Below are 26,807 nucleotides of genomic sequence, written 5' to 3'. Positions count from 1 at the left end.
CAACAAGCAGGGAGAGACTAGAGGTCAGGCTTTCATCATGCTTGTTTGGGGGAACACAACCATATCAAAGGCAGTTCCACTGTTCCCGTCAGACAACCACACTACTCGGAGGGGGAGGGAAACATCTGAGGGCTTTTGACCCGTCTGCTCAAGAAGGGCCCTTCACATCAAAAACACAAATGCAACTACCTGAGCCCATCATTATGCGCAATGTTTCTCGCCCTTCCTCCCTCCCACTCTCTATCACCCTGCCACAGAGACTCAAAAGAACATGAAAAGGGCATAGAAGTTGAGTCCTGATGGCACGACAGGCTCTCCCCCACTACTGTTGTGCGCTGTCGGATCGTGGTGACTAATAGTCATGTATTTATAGTTATCATAGTGCTGCTACAGTAAGCTAGTCTTGCTAGTAAATTGACTTGGCAAGGTGTACTTTTCAGTGAAGGCGTCTTTTTTGTGACTGAGTAATGAAAGAGACCAGGCTCTCTTGAAGCATGAAGCCAAAACGCAAGGCAAGCCATTTTAGCTCTGAGTCTCACTCCATCTGCTCCTCACAGACACCCAGTTGGGCTTTGATTAATTACGTCTCGACACATTGATGAACATTAAACAGTACATGCCTCTTGTCTCTGGCACATACTGTAGGTGGAGAGAGAGAGAGAGAGAGAGAGACGTAAAGGGTCTTGATGAGAACCCTATGAAAATGTATTTAAACATTCAACCACATTGTATTTTAACCCCCAAATAGCTTTCAAATTGGTTATGATCAACATGAGATACTTTTAATCAGCCTTTCAACATCCTTCTGGAAAAACAGAAAATAATATCTTGTCATACAGGGTTAAGTAGGAAGACCAGCTTTAGAAACTACAACTGATGTAACTAAACTGACAAATAGGATTCCCCAGTGTCACGCCCTGATCTGTTTCACCTGTCCTTGTGCTTGTCTCCACCCTCCTCCAGGTGTCGCCCATCTTCCCCACTTATCCCCTGTCTGTTCGTCTTGTTTGTCAAGTCAATCCGCGTTTTGTCTCAGCTCCTGCTTTTCCCCAGTTTCTCTTTTCCTCGCTCTCCTGGTTTTGACCATTGCCTGTCCTGACTCTGAGTCCGCCTGCCTGACCACTCTGCCTGCCCCTGCCCCTGATCCTGCCTGCCTTCCTGTGCCTTTGCCCCTACTCTCGATTTCCGACCTTTTCCTGACCTGACCCTGTGTCTGCCTACTGTCCTGTGCCTTTGCCACTACTCTGGATTATCAACCCCTGCTTGCATTGACCTGTCATTTGCCTGCCCCTGTTGCTGTAATGAACATTGTTACTTCAACACAGTCTGCATTTGGGTCTTACTTGAAATGTAATAACCAGATTATTAAACATTTCAGGGTACAACACATCAGTGGTTAGTCATTTTGTATCTATGTGATCCCTCTAACGTTAAACATGATTGCTGCTGCATCACAGAATTTTCTGGTTGTGAAGCATTACTTTAATCAGCCTTTGATCAGCAAAGTGGAGACAAATGGGCTTTTTTTACAAATTGGGCTTAGTTAACAAAGCTGGAGATTACTTATCAACTTCCAGGTGACAGTTTAATTAACAATCTCTTGGCAGCTCCCATCACAACAATAGACTTCTATTTCTTCTCTAAGTGCCAATGTCCACTCTCAGCTAGCCGGCAGGTGTATGGATTAATATGGGAAAATTTTTATGTTTGGCTTAATAAAAATTCCCATACTAAATGTGGCAAGATGATCGTCTCTGTCCAGGGTGTCAGTAAAATAAAATCGATTTTTTTTCACCCGCAGCCATGTTATTAGGTTGAAAAATATAGGCCTACTCTTGTATTTCACATGATGAATTTAATTTATATATGCCTTCTCTGTCTCTCTGTGTTGGTATGAATAAAGTCTTTAATTAATTTTCTGCCAACTACAGTGCCTTCAGAAAGTATTCACACCCCATGACTTTTTCCACATTTTGTTGTGTTACAGCCTGAATTTAAAATGGATTAAATTAAGCTTGTTTTGTCACTGGCCTAAACACAATGCCCCATAATGTCAAAGTGGAATTATGTTTTTTGACATTTTTACAAATTACTTAAAAATGAAAAGTGAATATGTATGCAACCCCTTCTTATGGCAAACGCATTTAAGTTCAGGAGTAGAAATGTGCTTAACAAGTCACATAATAAGTTGCATGGACTCAATCTGTGTGCAATAATAGTGTTTAACATGATAATTGAATGACTACCTCGTCTCTGTACCCAACACATACAATTATCTGTAAGGCCCCTCAGTTGAGGAGTGTAACGATTGTTCTCCTCCTCGTCTGAGGAGGAGCAGGGATCGGACCAATATGCAGCGTGGGTTGAATACATGTTGATTTATTATAACGAAGACGAAACGAAGAACACTGACAAACTATACAAAAACAACAAACGACGTCAACAGACCTGAACATGTGAACTTACATATAACGAAGAACGCACGAACAGGAACAGGAACAGACTAAACAAACTGTGGTACAGACACGGAAGACAATCACCCACCAACAAACGGTGTGAACAGCCTACCTTAATATGGTTCTCAATCAGAGGAAACGTCAAACACCTGCCCCTGATTGAGAACCATATGTCTAATTTCCAATTAACCTAAACATAGAAACACATAACATAGACTGCCCACCCAGCTCACGTCCTGACCAACTAAACAAAGCTAAACAAAGGAAAATAAGGTCAGGAACGTGACAAGGAGTGAATTTCAAACACAGATTCAACCACAAAGACCAGGGAGGCTTTCCATAGCCTCGTAAAGAATGGTGCATATTGGTAGATTTTTTTTTTAAAGCAGGCATTTAATATCCCTTTGAGCATGGTGAAGTTAATGATTACACTTTGGATGGGGTATCAACAAACCCAGAATCTGGCATCCTTCATAACTCAGTTGGCCTCATGGGATTTCACCATGAGGCCAATGGTGACTTTAAAACAGTTACAAGAGAAAACTGAGGATGGATCAAAAACATTGTAGTTGCTCCACAATACTATCCTAAATGACATAGTGAAAAGAAGGTAGCCTTTAAAAAAAATTATATTGCAGAACATGCATCCAGTTTGCAACAAGTCATTAAAGTAATAAAAAAATCTGTAAAAAAATGTGTCAAAGCAATTAACTTGATGTCCTTGAATTCAGAGTGTTATACAGTATTTGGGTAAGAATACATTACTGAGTTCCACTCTCCATATTTTCAAGCATAGTGGTGTCATCATGGTATGGGTATGATTGTAATCGTTAAGGACTGGGGAGTATTTCAGGATAAAGAAATGAACGTAATGGAGCTAAGCACATGCAAAATCCTAGATGAAAATATTGGGCTAACGTTGCACAATACTTGCGTACAGAACTCCAAGGATTAACATCAACGGGGCTGTAGTGGAGCGGGTCAAGAGTTTCAAGTTCATTGGTGTCCACATCACCAACAAACTATCATGGTCCAAACATGCCAAGATAGTAGTGAAAAGGGCGCAACAAAACCTTTTCCCCCTCAGGAGACTGAAAAGACTTGGCATGGGTCCCCAGATCCTCAAAAAGTTCTACAGCTGCACCATCTGGCGCATCCTGACCGGTTGCATCACCGCCTGGTATGGCAACTGCTCGGCATCTGACCGTAAGGCGCTACAAAGGGTAGTGCGTATAGCCCAGTACATCACTGGGGCCTAGCTTCTTGCAACAAAACCTATCTAATAGGCGGTGTCAGAAGAAAGCCTATCAAATTGTCAGAGACTCCAGTCACCCAAGTCATAGACTGTTTTCTCTGCTACCGCATGGCAAGCAGTACCGAAGCGCCTAGGCTAGGACCAAAAGGCTCCTTAACAGCTTCTACCCCCAAGCCATAAGACTGCTGAAAAATTCATCATTGACCCCCCCCTTCCATTTGTTTTGTACACTGCTTCTACTCACTGTTTATTATCTTTGCATAGTCACTTCACCCCTACCTACATGTACAAATTACCTTAACTAACCTGTACCCCCGCACACTGACTCGGTACCGGTACCCCCTGTATAAATCCTCATTATTATTATGTTATTGTGTTACTTTTTATTATTTTTTACTTTAGTTTATTTGTTAAATATTTTCTTAATACTTCTTGAAATGCACTGTTGGTTAATGGCTTGTAAAATTTCACGGTAAGGTCTATACTTGTATTCTGCGCATGTGACAAATAAAGTTTGATTTGATTTGACAATCCAGGTGTTAAAACTCTTAGAAACCTACTCAGAATGAGTCACAGCTGTAATCACTGGCAAAAGTGCTTCTACAGAATATTGACTTAGGGGTGTGAATACTTATGTAAATTTGATATTTCTGTATTTAATTTCTTTCAATTTGCCCACATTTCTAAAACATGTTTTCACTTTGTCATTATGGGTTATTGTGTGTAGATGGCTGAGAAAAACAAATATATTTAATCAATTTTGTATTCAGGCTATAACATAACAAAATGTCGCTTAAGTCAAAGTGTTTAAATACATTCGGGAAGGGAGGCTGGCTGAATTAGTTATCCCTGTCACCCTTGCATGTCAAGCATACTTGTGATACACAAAAATATGACCTGTGATACTCATATAAGGAACCCCAAGGCTGTATCCACTCTGTCAGAGGATTTATAAGGCTCAGAGTCCATTAGTCTATGTGATCTGTACACCAATGACGTCTATGGTAATTATCTGAATAAATGTGATAGACTGTAAAAACATTAGTGTTAGAGTACATACAAGGCTGCTAAAACTTTGGGGCTATCCCTTAGTATTGATCAAATGCAACGAGTCATATACAGTATTTGGTGATTTTTCATAAGAAAAACTCTGGGCACCAACCAGAAACTTTTCCAAATTTTACTGTAAGAATTCTCTCCCATAGGGATGAGATCAATGAAATGCCCCTGGCCCTGGTTGCACAAGGAGAGGGCTAAAACATGTCTTCTTTTCCCTTTCCTCTTGCCTCTGCCCCAGATCTCATTCTGCTCTTGTGAGCCTCTTCATTCCAACCGCTAGCTAGCTATCCAGACCTCTTTCCTTAGGCCAGCTCTGACTTTCTCCTCCACTAGAGAATGGCTGTGCTGTTCCTGAAGGCACAGTAGGGCTGGTTGCAGGGCTGCTTGGGCCGTAAGGAGAGGCTGACACTACACAGAGAAAGTAGATCAGTGGGTTCCTGCTACAAGACAAAAAAAGCTTCTTGCTTCTCCTCCCATTTCCATAAGTGTAGAGCTTTGTGCCAGTGAGATGAGTAACTTGCTATTATAATAATGGCCTTTCCTGTATCTTAGACACTGGGGCACCTTGAAATTATACTGGGGAAAGGGGAATACCTAGTCAGTTGCACAACTGAATGCATTCAACTGAAATGTCTTTCCTATTTAACCCAACCCCTCTGAATCAAAGAAGTGCGGGGGGCTGCTTTAATTGACATCATTGGTGCCCAAAGAGCAGTTTGACCCGCTCCGGGGACAGTGGCAGGTGGGGAGTTTGACTGGGGCGGTACACCTGTCAAACGGTAACACAGGTGTCCTAAGGCGAGCTCAGGGAGGACAGAAACCTCCCGTGGAGCAGAAGGGTAAACTGAAGTCCACTGAAGTCCTCAGGATCTTTGAACCACACTGTCATTAGGTCAGGTAACATTATACAGTAATCTGCCCTGATGTCAGATCACTCTTAATAGAACAGGCTTTTATGTTTGTGTGTGGGCATGCTAATGTAGCCTAACTATAGTGCTGTACAAGGTGTGCTCTGTCTGCTCAAGGGCAGAACGGCAGATTTTTTCACCTTGCCAGTTAGAGGATTTAAACTAGCAACCTTTCAGTTATGGGACCAACGCTCTTAACGACTAGGCTACCTGCCACCCATACTCTACTGTACTCGTGTGTATTTAAATAAACCACACTATCGTCTTGGATTTAGATTAGTATTGTCTTGATGTGGCATTAAACATTCTGTGGTTGTACAGAAGGTCTTTGTCTTCAAAGTCACATTCATTAGGGCACACAATTGAAAAACGAAAAGGTCTAGGTAGGCCCTCTCTATTTCAGTCTGTGTTCTTCTGTTTGGTGCCCGTTGAACACGACCCAGGTACTCAGTGCGGCAAGTTTGTGAAGACCCTCCACAAAACATTCCCCCAGTCCTAGACAACGTTTATCCCTGGCCTCATACAGTATAGCTCAAACCTCCTTTCCTGTGTATCACTCGAAGACACAAAGGGCTCTTATTGTCAAGAAGACGCAAACCTTTCCCCATGGCTATTGAAAGAGCAGAGAAATATCCAGTATGATTCACCTATTGAAAAGCTCTCACATTACAGTGGTCTGTTTGTGTCTCCCATCCAAATATCTTGTCTAATGAACACAATGTGTCTGTATTAGCAGGAGCTATTGATGTGGGCAACACACACCCTTTGTAATTGTTTTTATCGTACATTCTGGTAGCCGAAAGAGTTTCAATATGTAATATTTGTCCCTTGAAACATACTGCCATATAAATAAATTAAACCGTGGATATGAATGCACAGATGTGGCGGTGAAGAGTCAGTCTGTTTTGAAAATGTCTATCTCTTCTCAGCAGTCAGGGTAAGTCCAGCCATTGGTATATTACGAGTCAGGATTTCACAGTGATGACTGTTGTGTATGATAAGCATTGATTATTGATCTGTATTTTAAGCCTGTACATTTTTTCCCATATCCCTTTTTCTGTCCCCCTCTTTGTAACAGTTAAGAACAAATTCTTATTTACAATGACGGTCTAGGAAGAGTCTTGTTCAAGGGCAGAACGACAGATTTTTACCTTGTCAGCTCGGGGATTCAATCTAGCAACCTTTTGGTTGCTGGCACAACACTCTAACCACTAGGCTAGCTGCCACCCCTTTTTCAACCCTCTCTGTCTGTATCTCTCCTTCTTTCTGTTTCTCTCGCTCTCTTGCTCTCTCTCTCTCCACCCCCTCTGTCCCACCTCCTTTCTCTCTCCCTTCATCCCTCCCCATCTCTGCTTCCTCCCCTCCCTTCATCTCCCTCTCTCAGAGGCCTGTAAGGAACACCGGCGGGCTCTGGAGGTGTCCCAACACTCAGAGGAGATGGGGCTGATCCTGGGGGTGTGTGCTGGGGGCCTGGTGGTGCTCATCCTGCTCCTGGGGGCCATCATCATCATCATCAGGAAGGGGTGAGTCACTGGCGCACATTTTATACCACTTCTCGGTCCTCACTCAGTTAGCCAAATAGTTAACTTTCCTCAGAGGCACAGGATTACCACACAGGGTGGTAAATAAGTTGTTTACTAACTGACAATTCTCTGGACCACACAAACCATGCTTGTGTATCTGTAGAATGTTGATGCTATTCTTTAGATTCTACTCTCGAGTCTTCCCAAGAACTCGTATTTGCCTTTCCAAAGGGCCAGGTTGTTTTGAAGAGAGCACATGTGACTGGGAGGGAGAGAGAGAGAGGGGTACACCCTTATGGTGTATCAGAGGGACCACACCGCTCTCATCTGCAGGGCTCGTTTGAGTGTGAAATATTTAATTAAATGCAAATACAATTCAATTACTCACTTACTGTAATTACGCACGCCGGGCAGAAGCGTGACCCATAAATTAGAGAATAATTGGGAGGGAAAGCTGTGCGTTAGGAGATGATTAGCCTAGCCGCTAGCTCCCAAAGGTCTCACCTCCCCGCAGATGGTGACAACGAGAGGGTCGCCCCACACACCTTTATGGCAGCATATGACCCAGACGTTACACCCTACTCATATACTCCCTTTCACAGGAGTGACTTGACACTGCCCTGAGGGGAGTGTCTGGGTTTTGCCCGCTTTTTAATGCCCCACTCTATGATATTTAAATTTAAAAAAATTGTAATTATTGGGACAGTGAAGTTTTTTTCTTCTTTTGGCTGTATACTTGACAAGTTTGGATTTGAAATCAAACAATTTGAGGGTATTTTCATCTATATCAGGTGAACCGTTTAGGAATTACAGCAGTTTTTGTACATAGTCCCCCCATTTTAGGGGAGCAAAAGTATTCAGACAAATTCACTTCTATTAAAGTATATGTGTCTTAAAGTAGTAAAAAATAAGTATTTGCCTTTTCAAATTCATAGTATGCAATGACTACATGAAGCTTGTGACTACAAATTTTTCGGATGCATTTGCTGATTGTTTTGGTTGTGTTTCAGATGATTTTGTGCCCAATAGAAATGAATGGTAAACAATTTGTCACTTTTATTGAATATACATTTTTTATATGTTTCTAAACACTTCTACATGAATGTGGATGCTACCATGATTATGGATAATCCTAAATGGATGATGAGTGAGAAAGTTACACATGCAGAAATATCATACCCCCAAGACATGCTAACCTCCCACCATTACAATAGCAGGGGAGGTTAGCATTTTTTGGGGGGTATAATATTTGTGCAATTTGTAAGTCGCTCTGGATAAGAGCGTCTGCTAAATGACTTAAATGTAAATGTAAATGTGCTTCTGTAACTTTTTGCACTGTAACCTCATAGTCATTGTTTGATTACAAGTCCAAACTTTTGGAGTATAGAGCCAAAAGACAAAAAATGATTCACTGTACCAATAAGTATATGCACTGTATATACCCCTAATTCTTGAGAAATATATAAATGCCTCATGAGCTTAGTTCCAACCCCAGATTCAGAGTCTGGTCTATGCTTATTCAGAAATAGGTGGACATTTCTCAATTAGGTAAAGAGGTTTGTTGAGAGTTCCCAGTCCAGCTGAACAGGCATTATACATTTAATTTATTTTCATTTAACCTTTTTTAACCCTGTTAGTCTCATTCAGATTATAAAACGATTGTTCAATTGAGACTTGGCCAATATAGCAGCACATTCATTTTCATACAAAGACACATTTACAAATAAAACACAAAGCACGACAGGTAAAAAAACATACATTTACACATTGAGCAGGCATGTTGTAGGGAGAACTCAGTTCATATCGTTTCTAGTCTGTTAAAGCATCAGTTAACCCCCAACAACTGCTCCCCGGGCACCGATGATGTCGATTAAGGCAGACCCTGCACCTCTCTGATTCAGAGGGGTTGGGTTAAATGCGGAATACATATTTTGGTTAAATGCATTTTGTTGTGCAACTGACTAGGTAACCCCCTTTCACTATATGTAGCCTATTAAAATACACTATATATACAAAGGTATGTGGACACCCATTCAAATTTGTGGATTTGTCTATTTCAGCCATACCCGATGCTGACAGGTGTATAATATTGAGCACATAGCCATACAATCTCCATAGACAAACATTAGCTGTAGAATGGCCTCACTGAAGAGCTCAGTGACTTTCAACGTGGCACTGTCATAGGATGCCACCTTTCCAGCAATCAGTTTGTCAAATTTCTGCCCTGCTAGAGCTGCCCTGGTCAACTGTATGTTCTGTTTTTTTTTTTGTTTTTTTTTTTGGGGGGGGGGGGGGGTGGATCAGCTTAATATTGCGGAAAGAATGTTGCTTCCAATGTAATTGTCTGCATCATTTCCAATCCCCCATATTTTTTGGGGTAAATATATATATCCATTCACGTATGCATACATATACACATATATACATACACATACCTACATAGACATACATACTTTTTTTAAAGAGTATACCTTTATTATTATTCCCCGCAAACCCTACCACCGATCCCCCAATTGGAGTAAACTGATAAACATTTCTGTTTTTACCTTCAATTTATACATCTTATACACATTTTACAGACACAGTCTACTTTATAATAGTTCTCTCTTGTTTGTTCTTAGTCCTTCCTCTATTTCTGTTGTCCATCCAGTTTGATTTCCACTTGTAACTGTGCTATTTCACAATAGCTCCGCACCTATACACATTTCACAGATCCCGTATGCCCTACATTGTTTATCTTGTTATTAGTCCCACCCTTCAGCTCCACTCAACCTTTCCCATCTATCTTCCAACATCATCCATTTCGGATTTTTATTTGCCATATATTTTTCAACTGTGCTGTGATGCTTCACAAAAGATTTGAATCTTCCTATTCTCATAGCTTCCACGGATTGTAAATTAAAAATAAACATTTTTGCTAAAATAATTATTATATTATTGATTGATTGACTTTGGCTTTTCAGATCCCCCAGTATTGCTATCTGTAGCGTTAGTTCTACGCAAATGTTGCAATTCTTCAACCATTCCTGGACCTGTGACCAAAAACGAGCTATATGCGGACAATACCAAAATAAATGGTCTAATGACTCTGCCTCCTCACAGCAGAATCTACAGAGCTGGGAAGATTGTATCCCCCATATATATAACATTCTATTAGTTGCAAAAATTTTGTACAATAATTTAAATTGAAAAATTCGAAGTTTTGAATCCGGCGTTGTCAACTGTATGTTCTGTTATTATGAAGTGGAAACGTGTAGGAGCAACAATGGCTCAGCCGCGAAATTTTAGGCCACACAAGCTCACAGAACAGGACCGCCAAGTGCTGAAGCGCATAGACGTCTGTCCTCAGTTGCAACACTCACTACAGAGTTCCAAACAGCCTCTGGAAGCAACGTCAGCACAATAACTTAGTTGGGAGCTTCATGTAATGGGTTTCCATGGCCGAGCAGTAAGCCTAAGAGCACCATGCTCAATGCCAAGCATCGGCTGAAATGGTGTAGAGCTCGCCGCCATTGGACTCTTGAGCAGTGGAAAAGCGTTCTCTGGAGTGATGATTCACGCTTCACCATCTGGCAGTCCAACGGACGATTCTGGGTTTGGCGGATGCCAGGAGACCGCTACCTGCCTGAATGCATAGTGCCAACTGTAAACTTTGGTGGAGGAGGAGGAATAATGGTCTGGGGCTTTTTCATGGTTCAGGCTAGGCCCCTTAGTTCCAGTGAAGGGGAATCTTAATGCTACAGCATACAATGACATTCTAGACGATTCTGTGCTTCCTACTTTGTGGCAACAGTTTGGGGAAAGCCCTTTCTTGTTTTAGCATGACAACGCTCCCATGCACAAAGTGAGGTTCATACAGAAATGGTTTGTCGAGATCGGTGTGGAAGAATTTGACTGGCCAGCACAGAGCCGTGACCTTAAGCTCATCTAACACTTTTGGGATGAATTGGAACGCAGACTGCATGCCAGGCCTAATCGCCCGACAAGCAGGTGTCCACATACCTTTGGTTATGTTGTGTATCTAGGCCTGTGAAAAATATTTCTAATTTTATATGAAGTCGAGTCTCAAGTCATATGACTCGAGTCCACATCTATGGCATGCACAACACTGGAGAAGAAACTAAGCCACCATGAAGTTTGCTTTTAGCGGCATGATTGCTACATTTGCTCTGACAGGAAGTGACATGGTTTACTCGTTAAAGGGGAAAAGGGTGACATATTCAATTAGAGGCTGGTCTAGCTGCTTTGGCTGTGGTTTGGTCCTGCCACCCTCCTACTTTTCCATTGTTTTGCCAATCGATCATTCACATGCTTGTGCTCTCTCGCTGCCAATGAAGAGTTTCAGTCGCCAAATAAAACTGTTGCTCTCTCTATCCCCCTCTCCCCTCCCCCTCCCTCTCCATCTCTGTGTGTTTGTAGGAAACCAGTGAACATCAATAAGACACCCATAATGTACCGTCAGGAGAAGAGTAACATGGGTTCGATGGAGCGCAGTTTCACTGACCAGAGTACCCTGCAGGAGGATGAGTGTGTGGCCCTCTCTGCAGCACGCATGGCACACACCTGCAGCATGCGCGGTAAGACACACATACACAGGTATAAGCACACACACCTGCAGTATGTGCTTTAAAATAAAAAGAAGACACCAGCAATCAAGCTATGATTCATTCCTGGAACACCTGAGGACTAAAATATTCACTCACATAATCACGTAGGACAAGCTTTTCCCAAAATGTTCATCAAACGCTCCCGCAATATTGTGTGTGAACTTTATACCTCCGACAACATCCATTTAGTCCATTTAGAAAAGCTTCATATACCTCAGAAGCAGCTATGCTCCCTGCAGCAGATCCACAGTCTAATAAGATAACAAGAACAATACAATTGCAAACAGAAGAAAAGTGAAACACCTTCAGGCAAGAAAATTATTTGTGATTCTAGTTGTCTTCCTTCTCATCTCGATATCTTGACATATTAAGGTGCATAACAGAGAAGGAAGGGAAAATCATCTTGTTCCTTAAAGTTTCCTTAACTTTAAGTCAGTTGCAAAAAACATTTAAGGTGAATTTCCCCCTTAAATTAGCTACTGTAGTTACTGAGCTAAATAATGGAGGGTGCACAATCCATGGCTACAAAGCTAACTTGCTAGTCTATCTTTAGCTGGGGGATTCTGCAACTTCGGGCACTTTGGGGAAGCTTTCAGAAATGAAAACTTATTGAAACACCATTTTACCACAATTTTAATCGTTTTTATAATTGTCTAGAAATAATATCTGATAATGGCTGTGATCGTAGTATTCAGGAATGTATATATTTTTGTCATTTTTCTCAGACAGCCATAGACAAATGCCATTTCGATCACGTCATTAAACATCAGTTTTAGTTGAAAATTAAATATCATACAATTAATTTGTATCACATTAATTTATACATCTACATCTACCACGAATTAAAGAAATTATCATCTGTTTGGAAATGACTGACAATAAAAATGTTCTCTACACAAGTAATATTTACCTAGATTTAGCTTCAATTTCTGGACATCATATCTGGAACAACTGTCCGCTGCAGCCATGTTCTTCAGTGTCGCAATACGTTTCCATGGTAACTAAGTTAACATTCTCTTGACAAAACTTTGTTAATGAGGAATTTACCCTCAGTGGTGGAGGACAGGTATATTTTGTGGGGCAGGTGAGAGACTGGTTAGCAGAGCTCAACAACAAAAAATATCCCCATAAATATTGATATAGATTTTATTTTATTTACTATTTCTCTAGGAGATAACATTATATAATGTGCAATTATTAATGTTTTCTCATAGAAAAACATACTAGAACCTCAAAAGTTTTGGTCAGGGACAAGGACAAAACAGTGAAATTGAGGTATAAAATGCATCTGAAAAGTAGCTAAAATACTTGATAGAGAGGTGTTAAAGATATCTGGGGTGATTGTAGTGTGAACTTAACATATAAAGAATAAAAACATATGTTTTTTTTATAAAATCCCCCAAATTTACCCTGAGGACATAGAAGTGATCGTAGTTGCAGAATCACCCAGCTACTCTGTAAGCTAGCTTGACGTACTAGAAAGTAATATAAATATAAGTTGAGAAAAAAGTGGTTTATTACTTTCTGAGGTAATTTGGTTAAACTGTCTTGATTGTAGAGGTTCTATTTTGCTATCTTACAAAATTAAAGCGTTCTCTTTGAGTTTAGTCAGTGAATCAGGCCGTCTCCATGGTAACCAGATACTCTTTCTGCCATACATGCCTTCAAACTAAGGAAATATTTGAGGGGCTCTATGCAACGCCCTTAAACAATTCCCTTAGGTAAGGGAAAATTATCCCTTAAGGTAAACCCTTAAGGGAACACTTTAGATGATGTATACAACCAGGCCCTGATACATTTATTTAATCAAAGAGTTAGATTAGATGGTGTCATCTCAATCAAATATTACTAGCCAAACAAACATGGTTAGGAGGAGGGGATACTATAATAACGTGGTGTTGGGTCTGTAACTTATCACCCTCCTCATAGAGAAAAGCACAAAGTAAGAAAACCAAATAAATGCATAATTCTAGAATTGCCTAAAATTAAAATTATTAATAAGATACTAGTGAGATAGACCTATATAAGCAATATAACAGTGGAAATTATGGCAATGGCATATATGATGATAAGCGGTTAAGAGGTAAGCCGTCATTTTGATTAAGACATGAGCGAGCTGAGACGAATGTAGCCTTTATGCTGCCTATTTGTTCAGCATTTTTTTTAATTTACAGAGCGACATAAACATGGGCCTTTCTTACAGTATTCTCCTTGTACATCAAGTCAGAACCGTATAATAAATAACGTGGGCACATAAGCAGACAATGAAAGCTCTTACAATATTCAATCATTACATTTCTCTATAGGCTACATGTGCACTACCAAGTCCGAACAGTAAACTACACAACTTAATGCACGCTATAATTCTGCCAAGCACGTACCTATTGTCCTCCTTTTGTCGGTTGTGAAGTTCGTCTCTATGCGGTGTGTAGTTGAGCCACAACGTTTGATTTCCACAGTAATCAGAGTTTAATAACAGCGTTTTCTACTGTATATGTGATGCACAATTCTCATGTTTTGAAACCCTTTCAGACAGATGTTTTAAATCCTTAAACCCAGACTTGGACCACACACCCTCTCCCCTGAATAACAGGCAGGTGACGTGAAATAGTGATTGCTACTGTAGATATAATGTCATGTCATTGTATCTGTGGCCAATGACCTTGAGCCTTAATGGATGGGCACTTGTAACCCAAGGGGCTAAAATGTTCGAGCTCTAACCTTAGACTTGGGGGTGACGTACTGCCCCATGAGTGATAGAAAACTCAGCCAATCATGACAGAAAACTAAGCCAATCAGGCGCAACGCTCTGTATTTTCTGCTGGCTTGCCCCACCACCACAGAAAGCACTGAGCTAAGCTGAAACACCTGCATTTTGGAGCTGCCTTACTCAAGAAAGCAAAAAAAAGACCATGTTTGTTTGCGGCTTTATTAACTCAATGACATTTGTTTTACATTGTTTGCAATCTGATATGGGACGTGTATTAATGGCAAAATAACAAAGCAAAACAGGAAAAAAAATTATCCCCCCAAAAATGTACCCCCCTCAAAACAGGTGGGGCAGATGACGGGTCACCACTGAGCCTATGGAATATTGACTGGCATTGACTTCAACAGGAGTTTCATATGAAAAATCAAGTTGCAAATTACTTAATTTCAGATACCACCTTTTGTGTGTAACTCTATGCCTAATGGTGCCCCCTTCCTTTGTCCTTCTCTCACAGGTGAGCAGTGTAGCTCAGTGAACGAGTCTAGTAGTCTTCTGGGGGGTTCGCCGCAACGCCAGTGTGTGCGTAAGGGCTCACCCTACCACACCGGTCAGCTCCACCCTGCTGTGCGCGTGGCTGACCTTCTCCAGCACATCAACCAGATGAAAACTGCAGAGGGGTACGGCTTCAAACAGGAGTACGAGGTAGGAAGTATAGGTACAGAGGCATGGTTGTGGCTGATATGTGTTTGGGTGGTATAATGGTGTATTGCTGGGGAAGGTGTGAGAAAATACAAGTTTGTAGTCATGTCATCATACACTATTTAGGGGTTTAAAATGTAGAATAAGTCATAATTTAAAAGTCAAAATTGTAGACAGGAGATTATGCATTTAGTAGTCAGATTGTGTGAAGTTATCACTCACATCCCAGTTCTTACAGATTGCAAAAATGTATGATCAGGGTTAAAATACACTTCTTGGACCAAGTTCACTGTGAGACTATTAATAAATCATCATTGTCTGGAGCTCAAATAGCCCCTCTGTCAGAGTGGCTGTAGCTGATGAAGCCCCCCAATCCCCAGGGGTTCTCCAGACCAGGAGGCCATTTGTTTCCCAGCCCAGTGACTGCCAATTGTCTCAGCATCCGGGGCTCGGTAGCTCCCAACTCCTGGCTGACCTCCAGTACCACACTGAAAAAAGAAGATCCTCTGTATTCTGGTTAGAGGAGAATTCTCAACAGAGGTTTTTGGGCTTGTATAGGATGCCACCAAGTTGAAAGTGTTCTTAAGTCGTGCATGGCACAACGAGGGAGACATTTTGTGAAATCATTGCCTGCAATTAAGGAGAGAAGCCTTGGGGGACTTATAGGCTCTGTTCCAAACGTCTTTATGCATCAGGGAGTGTGTGTTATGGAGAGTTTCCCTCGGTTCCATTATCTCCCGAGGGCACCCGAGTGGCGCAGACCCTGGTTTGATCCCGGGCTGTATCACAACCAGCCGTGATCAGGAGTGCCATAGGGCGGTGCACAATTGGCCCAGCATCGTCTGGGTTAGGGGAGGGTTTGGCATGGGTAGGCCATCATTGTAAATAAGAATGTGTTCTTAACTGACTTGCCTAGTTAAATAAAAGTTAAATAATTGAATATCTCTCGACATTCAGACTGTGGAACTGAGTCTGTACTTTACCATAGGTAGAGAGGGAAATGTTTTGTTTTGGGAGACAAGCAGAACTAAACCCATTTATTATTCCAGTACCTCTGTAAAGGCTGATTATCATGGCTGTCTGGATGCGTTGGGCCACATTTTGGAGGGCACACAGCCCTGAAGCATTTCTCCCCGGTGGGATACTTCTCCATGATTAGGAAAAAGGAAAGTAGTCAAAACCGGTGGGCTGGTTGACACAGTAATATTGCACTGGGGGAGAAAAAAGACAGCGATAATTTGTGAACACTGCAGCAAAATTATTCATAACACAGTTATGTAACGGCTCAGACTGTTCTTCACTGTGTCTCGTCTTGTCTTTCATTCGAGTTTACTCTTAATTTTTTGTGTGATCCTCAGAACCAATTAACCCCTCCCTCCCTCCCTGCACCCTCCACCCCAATCAATGGGCCTCACTCTCCAAGTCTATATTGGGGAAAAGTGTGTGTGGGGGGGGGGGGGGGGTTGGTGTAATCCCAGGCAGAGTTGGGTGGTTACTCTCTCTGTGGGGAGCAGAGGGATTGCAGGTTCCCCTGCTCAGCATGCAGGCTTGGATTCACCCACAGTCCCCCCCCCTCCCCTTTGGCTGAACAACCACAGGGGTGTGTGTGGGGGGAAACTTGACCCCACACGCTAGGGGAGAGGAGTAGTTTGGCTGATGAGAGCATAAGAGAGCTGGATCCCGCTGCTGGGGTTGCCCTGGAGTCAGGACTGTCATGGGATGGCGATAGTGGGACATGTTGATGAGAGGACAGGAGCATGTTGGAGCAGAGTTGTGCATGGGGCTATGACTAGGCAGGACGTATTGAATTTTCTAGAGTGTTCTGTCTGTGTGTGAACATGAAGCTAAGGTTCTTCCACATGTTCTGCATGATCAGTTAATGTGAACAGGTAGCTACTTGTCATCTACGATGCTTTTGAACTCCCTTTCAGTTCGAATGGTCTTTGAATTGCACTACACCGTCATGATGTATGCATTGGCTCACTACTTGAAAGATATTGCTCCAATTATACCCAATCATTTTCTATTTTCCCCTTACGTCGCTCAAACACAACAGACAACTGCAGATATAATGGTTTAGAAGAGACGCATTGTAAATATGTTTGACTCGATAGGGGAAGTGTGGTATTGGTGATAGTATCATTAACATATACTTCCCTACCCCTCCACAGAGCTTCTTTGATGGCTGGGACTGCACCAAAAATAAGGACAAAACTAAAGGGAGGCATGACACGTTCATGGGATGCAAGTCATCATGGACATGCCAGCCTTCTTGGGACGAATGCACTGATCACCGTAAGCAATATTGTCAATTGCAAATATGTGTTATATTCTCTTACATGAAAATATTGATATGTAGGTTCTTTTGGCCAGGTCTTCCATGTAAAATAGATATTTTTACCTCAGTGGAAGAACCTGAGGTAAAAATACAGTTGAAGTCAGAAGTTTACATACACTTAGGTTGGAGTCATTAAAACTCGTTTTTCAACCACATCACAAATTTCATGTTAATAAACTATAGTTTTGGCAAGTCGGTCAGAACATCTACTTTGTGCATGACACAAGTAATTTTTCCAACAATTGTTTATTTATTATTTCACTTAAAATTCACTGTATCACAATTCCAGTGGGTCAGAAGTTTACATACACTAAGTTGACTGTGCCTTTAAACAGCTTGGAAAATTCCAGAAAATTATGTCATAGCTTTAGAAGCTTCTGATAGGCTAATTGACATAATTTGAGTCAATTGGAGGTGTACCTGTGGATGTATTTCAAGGCCTACCTTCAAACTCAGTGCCTCTTTGCTTGACATCATAAGAAAATCAAAAGAAATCAGCCAAGACCTTAGAAGAAAAATTGGAGACCTCCACAAATCTGGTTCATCCAATTGTAAAACGAAGGTACCACGTTCATCTGTACAAACAATAGTACGCAAGTATAAGCACCATGGGACTACGCAGCCGTCATATCGCTCAGGAAGAAAACACGTTCTGTCTCCTAGAAATGAACGTACTTTGGTGCAAAAAGTGCAAATCAATCCCAGAACAACAACAAGGGACCTTGTGAAGATGTTGGAGGAAACAGGTACAAAAATATCTATATCCACAGTAAAACAAATCCTATATCGACATAACCTGAAAGGCCTCTTAGCAAGGAGAAGCCACTGCTCCAAAACCGCAATAAAAAAGCCATATACAGTGGGGAGAACAAGTATTTGATACACCTGCGATTTTGCAGGTTTTCCTACTTACAAAGCATGTAGAGGTCTGTCCTTTTTATCATAGGTACACTTCAACTGTGAGAGACGGAATCTAAAACAAAAATCCAGAAAATCACATTGTATGATTTTTAAGTAATTAATTTGCATTTTTTTGCATGACATAAGTATTTGATCACCTACCAACCAGTCAGAATTCCGTCTCTCACAGACCTGTTAGATTTTCTTTAAGAAGCCCTCCTGTTCTCCACTCATTACCTGTATTAACTGCACCTGTTTGAACTCGTTACCTGTATAAAAGACACCTGTCCACACACTCAATCAAACAGACTCCAACCCAATAGAGCCTTTTGGTCTAAACTCCACACACCGTGTTTGGAGGAAGAAGAAGGATGAGTACAACCCCAAGAACACCATCCCAACCGTGAAACATGGAGGTGGAAACATCATTCTTTGGGAATGCTTTTCTGCAAAGGGGACAGGACGACTGCACCGTATTGAGGGGAGGATGGATGGGGCCATGTATCGCGAGATCTTGGCCAACAACCTCCTTCCCTCAGTAAGAGCATTGAAGATGGGTCGTGGCTGGGTCTTCCAGCATGACAACGACCCGAAACACACAGCCAGGGCAACTAAGGAGTGGCTCCGTAAAAAGCATCTCAAGGTCCTGGAGTGGCCTAGCCAGTCTCCAGACCTGAACCCGAAACGTTGTTTTAGAGAATTTGGCAGTAGGTCCAACCGGCCTCACAACCGCAGAGCATGTGTAACCACGCCAGCCCAGGTCCTCCACATCCTGCTTCTTCACTTGCGGGATTGTCTGAGACCAGTCACCCGGATGAAACTGGGTTTGCACAACCAAAGAATTTCAGCACAAATGGTCAGAAACCTTCTCAGGGAAGCTCATCTGCGTGTTCTTCGTCCTCACCAGGGTCTTGACCTGACTGCAGTTTGGCGTTGTAACCGACTTCAGTGGGCAAATGCTCACCTTCGATGGCCACTGGCACGCTGGAGAAGTGAGCTCTTCCCAGATAAATCCTGGTTTCAACTCTACCGGGAAGATGGCAGACAGCGTGTGCCTCATAGAGGTGGTGGGGTTAGGGCATGGGCATGCATAAACAGATGTCTTAACCGACTTGCCAAAACTATAGTTTCTTAACAAGAAATCAGTGGAGTGGTTGAAAAACTAGTTTTAATGACTCCAACCTAAGTGTATGTAAACTTCTGACTTTGACTGTATGTTATAGTGTGGACCCTATATAAATAATTACATTGAATATGTATTGTACTAACCAGCAGTATAGTATAATTGCTATTCATGTGTGCATAGTTATTGTTGGCATTGACCGTGACCTTTCCCCTTGGATGATGACATCACCCCGTCGGATCTGTACAATGTGACTCTACCACATGTTGAGTGGGCTGTATTGTTAAGCTGTATTTGTATTGTTTGTACATGGCTGTACACATTTTAGTTCTTAGGGTGAAAGTAATATTGAAATGCGTGTGGGAATTCCTTGTCAAGTTACTACGTCTTTTTGGTGACGAGGATAAAACTTTATCAGCATGTACAGGGCGATGTGCTAGCTAGCTAAGAAACAGTGGAGGTAGTCACTTAGCTAGCTAGCTAGTTAGCTAGATTAATAGGCGACAGAGAGCAGCCGCCACTCGAGGGAAACATTGATGGCGACAATCAGTAGCAAGTGAAAATCGCTAATGAGGGTCAAGGACAAGTTGCCGTTATAATGGCAATGTTTGGGACTATCACTGAGTTTATGGAAGAGAAAGGTTGGGACACTTTTCTTGGCAAATAGTATTACAGATGAGGCTAAACAGCGCTCTATTTTCTTGAGTGTGTTTGTGGGGCTAAAACCTAAAAGCTAATGAGGAATTTGGCTACACAACGGAGACCGGGAGAAATTAATTTTGTGGATTTAGTTGCTCTCGTTCAGACTCACCACAATCCAAAGCCGTCAGTGATTGTCCATAGGTTCAAGTTTAACTGCCATTTTCCGGTCAGTCTGTTGCTAACTTTGTTGCTGAATTATGTGAACTCTCTGAACATTGTGAGTTTGGGGCTATGTTAGAGGACTTGCTCCATGATATATTAGTCTGTGGCATTAATGATGACAGCATACAGAACTGTTTGCTGGTGGAAGCCACACTGACTTTCAAGAGATCATTGGAACTATCTCAAGGGATGGGGATGGTGATGGCTTGTAATGCTATAAATATTCAAAAGGCCGAAAGTGGAAGTTGTGCAGTGCGTCAGGTGACAAAAGAGGCGGCAGGAAAAAGGGGATAAGCAGTGGAATGTTTCAGATGTGGGTGAACACATTATGCAAACAACTGTAAGTTCAAGGATACTGTCTGTCACAATTGCTGACAAAAAGGGACATTATCAAAAAATGCAGGGGTCCAAGGAGCAAGCCAGACTGAGCAGGGCAAGTTCACAGCTAAGAAGCTGCAGTCAGTAGCTCACCACCTAAAGAGCACAGAGGAGGAGGATGAGCATTGTTCCTACAACATGTTTAATGTGAGTGAGCCGCGCACAGAGCCTATCTATGCTACAGTGGAGGTAGATGGAAAGCAGATGAGAATGGAGGTTGACACGGTGGCCTCTGCCTCTGTTATCAGTGAGGAGACCTACAATCAAATATGGGTCTCAAAACAAGCTTCAGCCCTCACACCGGCAGGGATCAGACTGTGTATGTACACCGGTGTGACAATGCCATTGCTTGGGGCTCTGGAGGTGGACATTGCATACAACAACCAGGAAGCAAGAGCACGGCTCCTGGTGGTGAAAGGGAATGGGCCTAGTTTACTGGCTCACCAAAATACAACTGAACTGGGGTGAGATAAAACACACACGAGTGACTGACGATGTCATTCAAAAGTACTCTGAGATTTTCAAAGATGAACTGGGCGCACTGCAGGGCACTGCAGTTAAGATGTTTGTGGATCCTCAGGCCAAACCTCACTTTTCCAAGACCAGGACAGTGCCTTACGGCTTGAAAAAGAAAGTTGAGGATGAGTTGGAGCGGCTGCAGGAAACAAACATCATTACTCCCATTAAGCTGGGCAGCTCCAATTGTTCCCATTCTGAAAAGTGATGGCACGTGGCATATATGTGGGGACTACAAACCACCATCAACAGGGCCTCTAGGCTGGTTGCTTACCTGCTGCCACGGGTGGAGGACCTGTTCGCGAGAGAGAAGACGTTTTCAAAGCTTGACATGAGTTGCGCCTACCAACAACTCCTCCTGGATGAAGTCTTAAAAGAGTATGTCACAGTCAACACGCTCAAAGGCTTGTTCAGGTACAACCGCTTGGTTTTCAGAGTGGCGTCCAGACCATAGAGAGAGGACAATGGACAGTCTTCTGCAGGGGATCCCTCATGTAGCAGTGTACCTGGGCGACAGCCTGGTTACAGGGGCACCTCCACCTTCTGGACCAGGTGTTAAAGAGATTCTCAGAGACAGGCCTGCGACTGAAGCGTAGCAAGTCCACATTCCAAGCACAGAGCGTGACATACCTAGGTCACAAGATCACAGCGCAGGGTCTGTATCCTGTGGAGCAATCAAGGATGCTCCAAACCCCAAGAACGTGTCTGAGCTCAGGTTGTGCCATTGTCATGGTGAACTACTGTGGTAAGTTCCTCCCTGAGCTGTCAACAATGTTGGCTTCACTTTATCAGCTGCTCCACAAAGACTGTACATGGAAGTGGGGGCCAGCACAAGAGAAAGCTTTCATGGAAGTGAAAGCACTACTAGAAGCGACACAACTGCTGGTTCATTTTGACCAAGACAGAGATCATCCTGTCATGTAACGCTTCACCCTATGGCATTGGGGCAGTACTCCCTCATTAGATGGAGGACAGGTCAGAGAACCCATTGGATTTTCATCAGGCACACTAATGAGTGCTGAGAAGGGTTATTCATAGTTAGACAAGGAAGGTCTGGCCATAGTCTTTGCTGTGAACCGCTTTCATCAGTACCTCTATGGTCATCATTTCACCATATGCACTGACCACAAACCACTGAGTCTTTTTAGCGAATCAAGATGCATTCCTCAAATGGCTTCAGCAAGGATACAGCGCTGGGCCCTAACACTGTCAGCTTACGAGTACACTATCGTGTACAGAGAGGGGAAGGATAATTCAAATACAGACGCGGTCAGCCGTCTCCCGCTACCAGAGATGCCTGGCACAACTGTGGTGCCTCCCGAGACAATTTTCCTGATGTAGAGATTGTCAAACTTACCTGTGAATGCCAAACAGATCAAACAGTGGACAGACTGGGATCCTATCAAAGGCCCTATCCTGGCCCAAGTGAAACGATTCACGGTTGGCCTCCTGTCATAGAGGATGATGGACTGAGACCTTATGCAAACACAAAACTGAGCTGGGTCCAGAATGGTTGTTCCACCCCTGGCCATTTGCAAGTCATGGATGAGGTCCATGAGGCTCACACAGGGTTCTCCCGGATGTAAAGTTTAGCCAGATCTTACATCTGGTGGTCTAACATGGATCAGGATGTAGAAAACAAAGTGAAATCATGTTCTGAGTTCCAGATCAACCAGAAGATGGCGCAACCCGCAACCCAAAAATCTGTGGGTGTGGCCTGACCACCCATGGTCCAGGCTACGCATAGACTTTGCAGGCCCTTAATGGGCCACATGATCCTTGTCATGGTCGACGCGCGCTCCAAGTGGCTGTAGGCTCACATCATGAGCAACATCACAGCGGCCACAACCATCGGAAAACTTTGGCAGGTGTTTGCAATTCATGCTTTACTCTCTTCTGTTCAACAAGAGTCGGACACAACAACCTTTACCTGTGACTTGTTCCAAGAATTCATGCAGACGGGATTCGCCATGTCCGCAACGCTCCGTTTCACCCGGCCTTAAACGGCTTAGCGGAGCGGGCTGTGCAGACACTGAAAGAGGGGCTCAAAAGGATGACTGGGGGAACCATCACAACTAAGCTCTCTCGGTTCTTGTTCCAGTACTGCATCACGCCACAAACAACAACAGGACATGCTCCAGCTGAGATGTTGATGGGCAGAAAGCAAATAGCTCATCTGGATCTACTGCGTACGGACATCAAAGCACGAGTGGAATGGAAGCAGGAGAAACTTAATGCGAGACATGACCACAACGCGAGGGAAAGACAGTTAAAATCCATTGACACTGTCTACATCCGCAACTTCACAAACAGTAAGCGCGGGTCGCCAGGTGTCATTCTGAGTCAGAGTGGTCCAGTCTCCTTGTAGTCAAACTGACTGATGGTTGAGTCATGTGCAGACATCAGGACCATATCCGCGTGCGCTATGACAAAGAAAATACCATATTTTCAGACGGAACAGCTGCGAGTGGAATTATATAAGTTAAAACCCCACAGGAAACAGTGTCTGAGGAACAGGGCCATTCAGTGGTTCCAGCAGAGGTTGATGGACTTTCTCTCACAAACACCCAACCCGCTCCTGTGCCCTCAGACTCAGCTCCACTGGGACACGCCTTACCGGTGTCTCGTGACACACCAGGAGTACTGCGCAGGTCACAGCATAGTCACAAGCCAAGCATCCTGAAAGACTAACAAAGTCATTGGGACTAAGAGACTTGTTGTGTTAGTGTTTGTTTGGAACAGCAGATCTAGATAAAAGAAATAAGGACTGTCATATACACTACCTTACAAAAGTTTGAGGTCACTTAAAAATGCCATTGTTTTTGAAAGAAAAGCTATTCGTTTGTCCATTTAAAATAACATAAAATTGATCAGAACTACAGTGTAGACATTGTTAATGTTGTATATGACTATTGTAGCTGGAAACTGCTGTTTTTTTATGGAATATCTACATAGGCGTACAGAGGCCCATTATCAGCAACCATCACTCCTGTGTTCCAATGGGACGTTGTGTTAGCTAATCCAAGTTTATAATTTTAAAAGGCTAATTGATCATTAGAAAACCCTTTTGCAATTATGTTAGTACAGCTGAAAACTGTTGTGCTGATTAAAGAAGCAATAAAACTGGCCTTCTTTAGGCTAGTTGAGTATCTGGAGCATCAGGTCTGTGCCCAAACAATTTGAGCTTCTACTTTTCAAAATCCACCTTTCCAGAAACAAGTCTCTCACCGTTGCCGCTTGCTATAGACCACCTTCTGCCCCCAGCTGTGCCCTGGACATATGCGAATTGATTGCCCCCCATCTATCTTCAGAGCTCGTGCTGTTAGGTGACCTAAACTGGGACATACTTAACACCCTGACCATCCTACAATCTAAGCTTGATGCCCTCAATCTCACACAAATGATCAATGAACCTACCAGGTACAACACCAAATCCGTTAACAAGGGCACCCTCATAGATATTATCCTAACCAACCTGCCCTCCAAATACACCTCTGCTGTCTTCAACCAGGATCTCAGCGATCACTGCCTCATTGCTTGCGTTAGCAATGGGTCTGCGGTCAACCACCCCTAATCACCACCCCTAATCACTGTCAAACACTCCCTAAAACACTTCAGCGAGCAGGCCTTTATATTCGACCTTGCCCGGGTATCCTGGAAGGATATTGACCTCATTCCATCAGTAGAAGAAGCCTGGTTATTCTTTAAAAGTGTTTTCCTCACAATCTGAAATAAGCATGCCCCATTCAAAAAATGTAGAACCAGGAACAGATACAGCCCGTTGTTCACTCCAGACCTGACTGCCCTTGACCAGCACAAAAACATCCTGTGGCGTATGGCATTAGCATCGAATAGCCCCCGCGATATACAAGTTTTCATGGAAGTTAGAAACCAACATACACAGGCTAGCTTTTTCAAACAGAAATTTGGACCCTCTCTTTCTAAAATTATCAGCCGAAATTGTATCGTCTGAAATCCCCAAAGATTGGAAAGCTGCCGTGGTCATCCCCCTCTTCAAAGTGTGAGACACTCTAGACCCAAACTGCTACAGACCTATATCTATCCTACTCTGCCTTTCTAAGGTCTTCGAAAGCCAAGGTAACAAACAGATCACCGACCATTTCGAATCCACCGTACCTTCTCCGCTATGCAATCTGGTTTCTGAGCTGGTCATGGGTGCACCTCAGCCACGCTCAAGGTCCTAAACGATATAATAACCGCCATCGATAAGAGACAATACTGTGCAGCTGTATTCATCGACCTGGCCAAGGCTTTCGACTCTGTCAATCACCACATTCTTATCAGCAGACTCAACAGCCTTGGTTTCTCAAATGACTGCCTTGCCTGGTTCACTAACTACTTCTCAGACAGAGTTCAGTGTGTCAATTTGGAGAGCCTGTTGTCCGGACCTGTGGTAGTCTCTATGGGGGTGCCACAGGGCTCAATTCTCGGGCCGACTCTTTTCTCTGTATACGTCAATGATGTTGCTAATGCTGCTGGTGATTCTCTGATCCACCTCTACGCAGACGACACCATTCTAATACTTCTGGCCCTACTTTGGACACTGTGTTAACTAACCTCCAGACGAGCTTCAATGCCATACATCTCTCCTTCCGTGGCCTCCAACTCTTTTAAATGCAAGTAAACTAAATGCATGCTCCTCAACCGATCGCTGCCCTCACCTGCCCACCCGTCCAGCATCACTACTATGGACGGTTCTGACTTAGAATATGTGGACAACTACAAATACCTAGGTGTCTGGTTAGACTGTAAACTCTCCTTCCAGATTCACATTAAGCATCTCCAATCCAAAATTAAATCTAGAATGGGCTTCCTATTTCGCAACAAAGCATCCTTCACTCTTGCTGCCAAACATGCCCTCGTAAAACTGACTATCCTGCCAATCCTTGACTTCGGAGATGTCATTTACAATATAGCCTCCAACACTCCACTCAGCAAATTGGATGCAGTCTATCACAGTGCCATCCGTTTTGTCACCAAAGTCCCATATACTACCCACCACTGTGACCTGTATACTCTCGTTGGCTGGCCCTCGCTTCATATTCGTCACCAAACCCACTGGCTCCAGGTCCTCTATAAGTCTTTGCTAGGTAAAGCCCCGCCTTATCTAAGCTCACTGGTCACCATAGCAGCACCCACCTGTAGCACGCGCTCCAGCAGGTATATTTAACTGGTCACCCCCAAAGCCAATTCCTGCTTTGGCCGCCTTTCCTTCCAGTTCTCTGCTGCCAATGACTGGAACGAATTGCAAAAATCACTGAAGCTGGAGACCCATATCTCCCTCACTAACTTTAAGCACCAGCTGTCAGAGCAGCTCACAGAACACTGCACCTGAACATAGCCCATCTGTAAATGGCCCCAAACTTTCTTTCTTTTTTTTCTCCTTTGCACACCAGTATCTATACTTGCACATTCATCTTCTGCACATCTATCACTCCAGTGTTTAATTG

General features: G+C 43.0%; 1 protein-coding gene across 9 annotated transcripts in view; it reads left to right on the top strand.

Annotated features, from left to right (window-relative positions):
- Positions 1–26,807, top strand: part of LOC129857827 (receptor-type tyrosine-protein phosphatase U-like) — a 262,960-nt gene that overhangs the window by 194,498 nt on the left and 41,655 nt on the right. For all 9 annotated transcript variants that reach the window (XM_055926448.1, XM_055926452.1, XM_055926446.1 and 6 more), the window contains 4 exons: positions 7,063–7,201; positions 11,621–11,778; positions 15,033–15,220; positions 17,389–17,512. In XM_055926448.1, the coding sequence (XP_055782423.1) occupies positions 7,063–7,201; positions 11,621–11,778; positions 15,033–15,220; positions 17,389–17,512 (609 nt within the window). The remainder of the gene's footprint in view (positions 1–7,062; positions 7,202–11,620; positions 11,779–15,032; positions 15,221–17,388; positions 17,513–26,807) is intronic.

This window comes from Salvelinus fontinalis, chromosome 6 (assembly GCF_029448725.1).
Source record: "Salvelinus fontinalis isolate EN_2023a chromosome 6, ASM2944872v1, whole genome shotgun sequence".
NCBI lineage: Eukaryota > Metazoa > Chordata > Actinopteri > Salmoniformes > Salmonidae > Salvelinus > Salvelinus fontinalis.
Note: the sequence above shows the minus strand (reverse complement) of the source record. Positions and strands in the feature narration are given on the sequence as shown.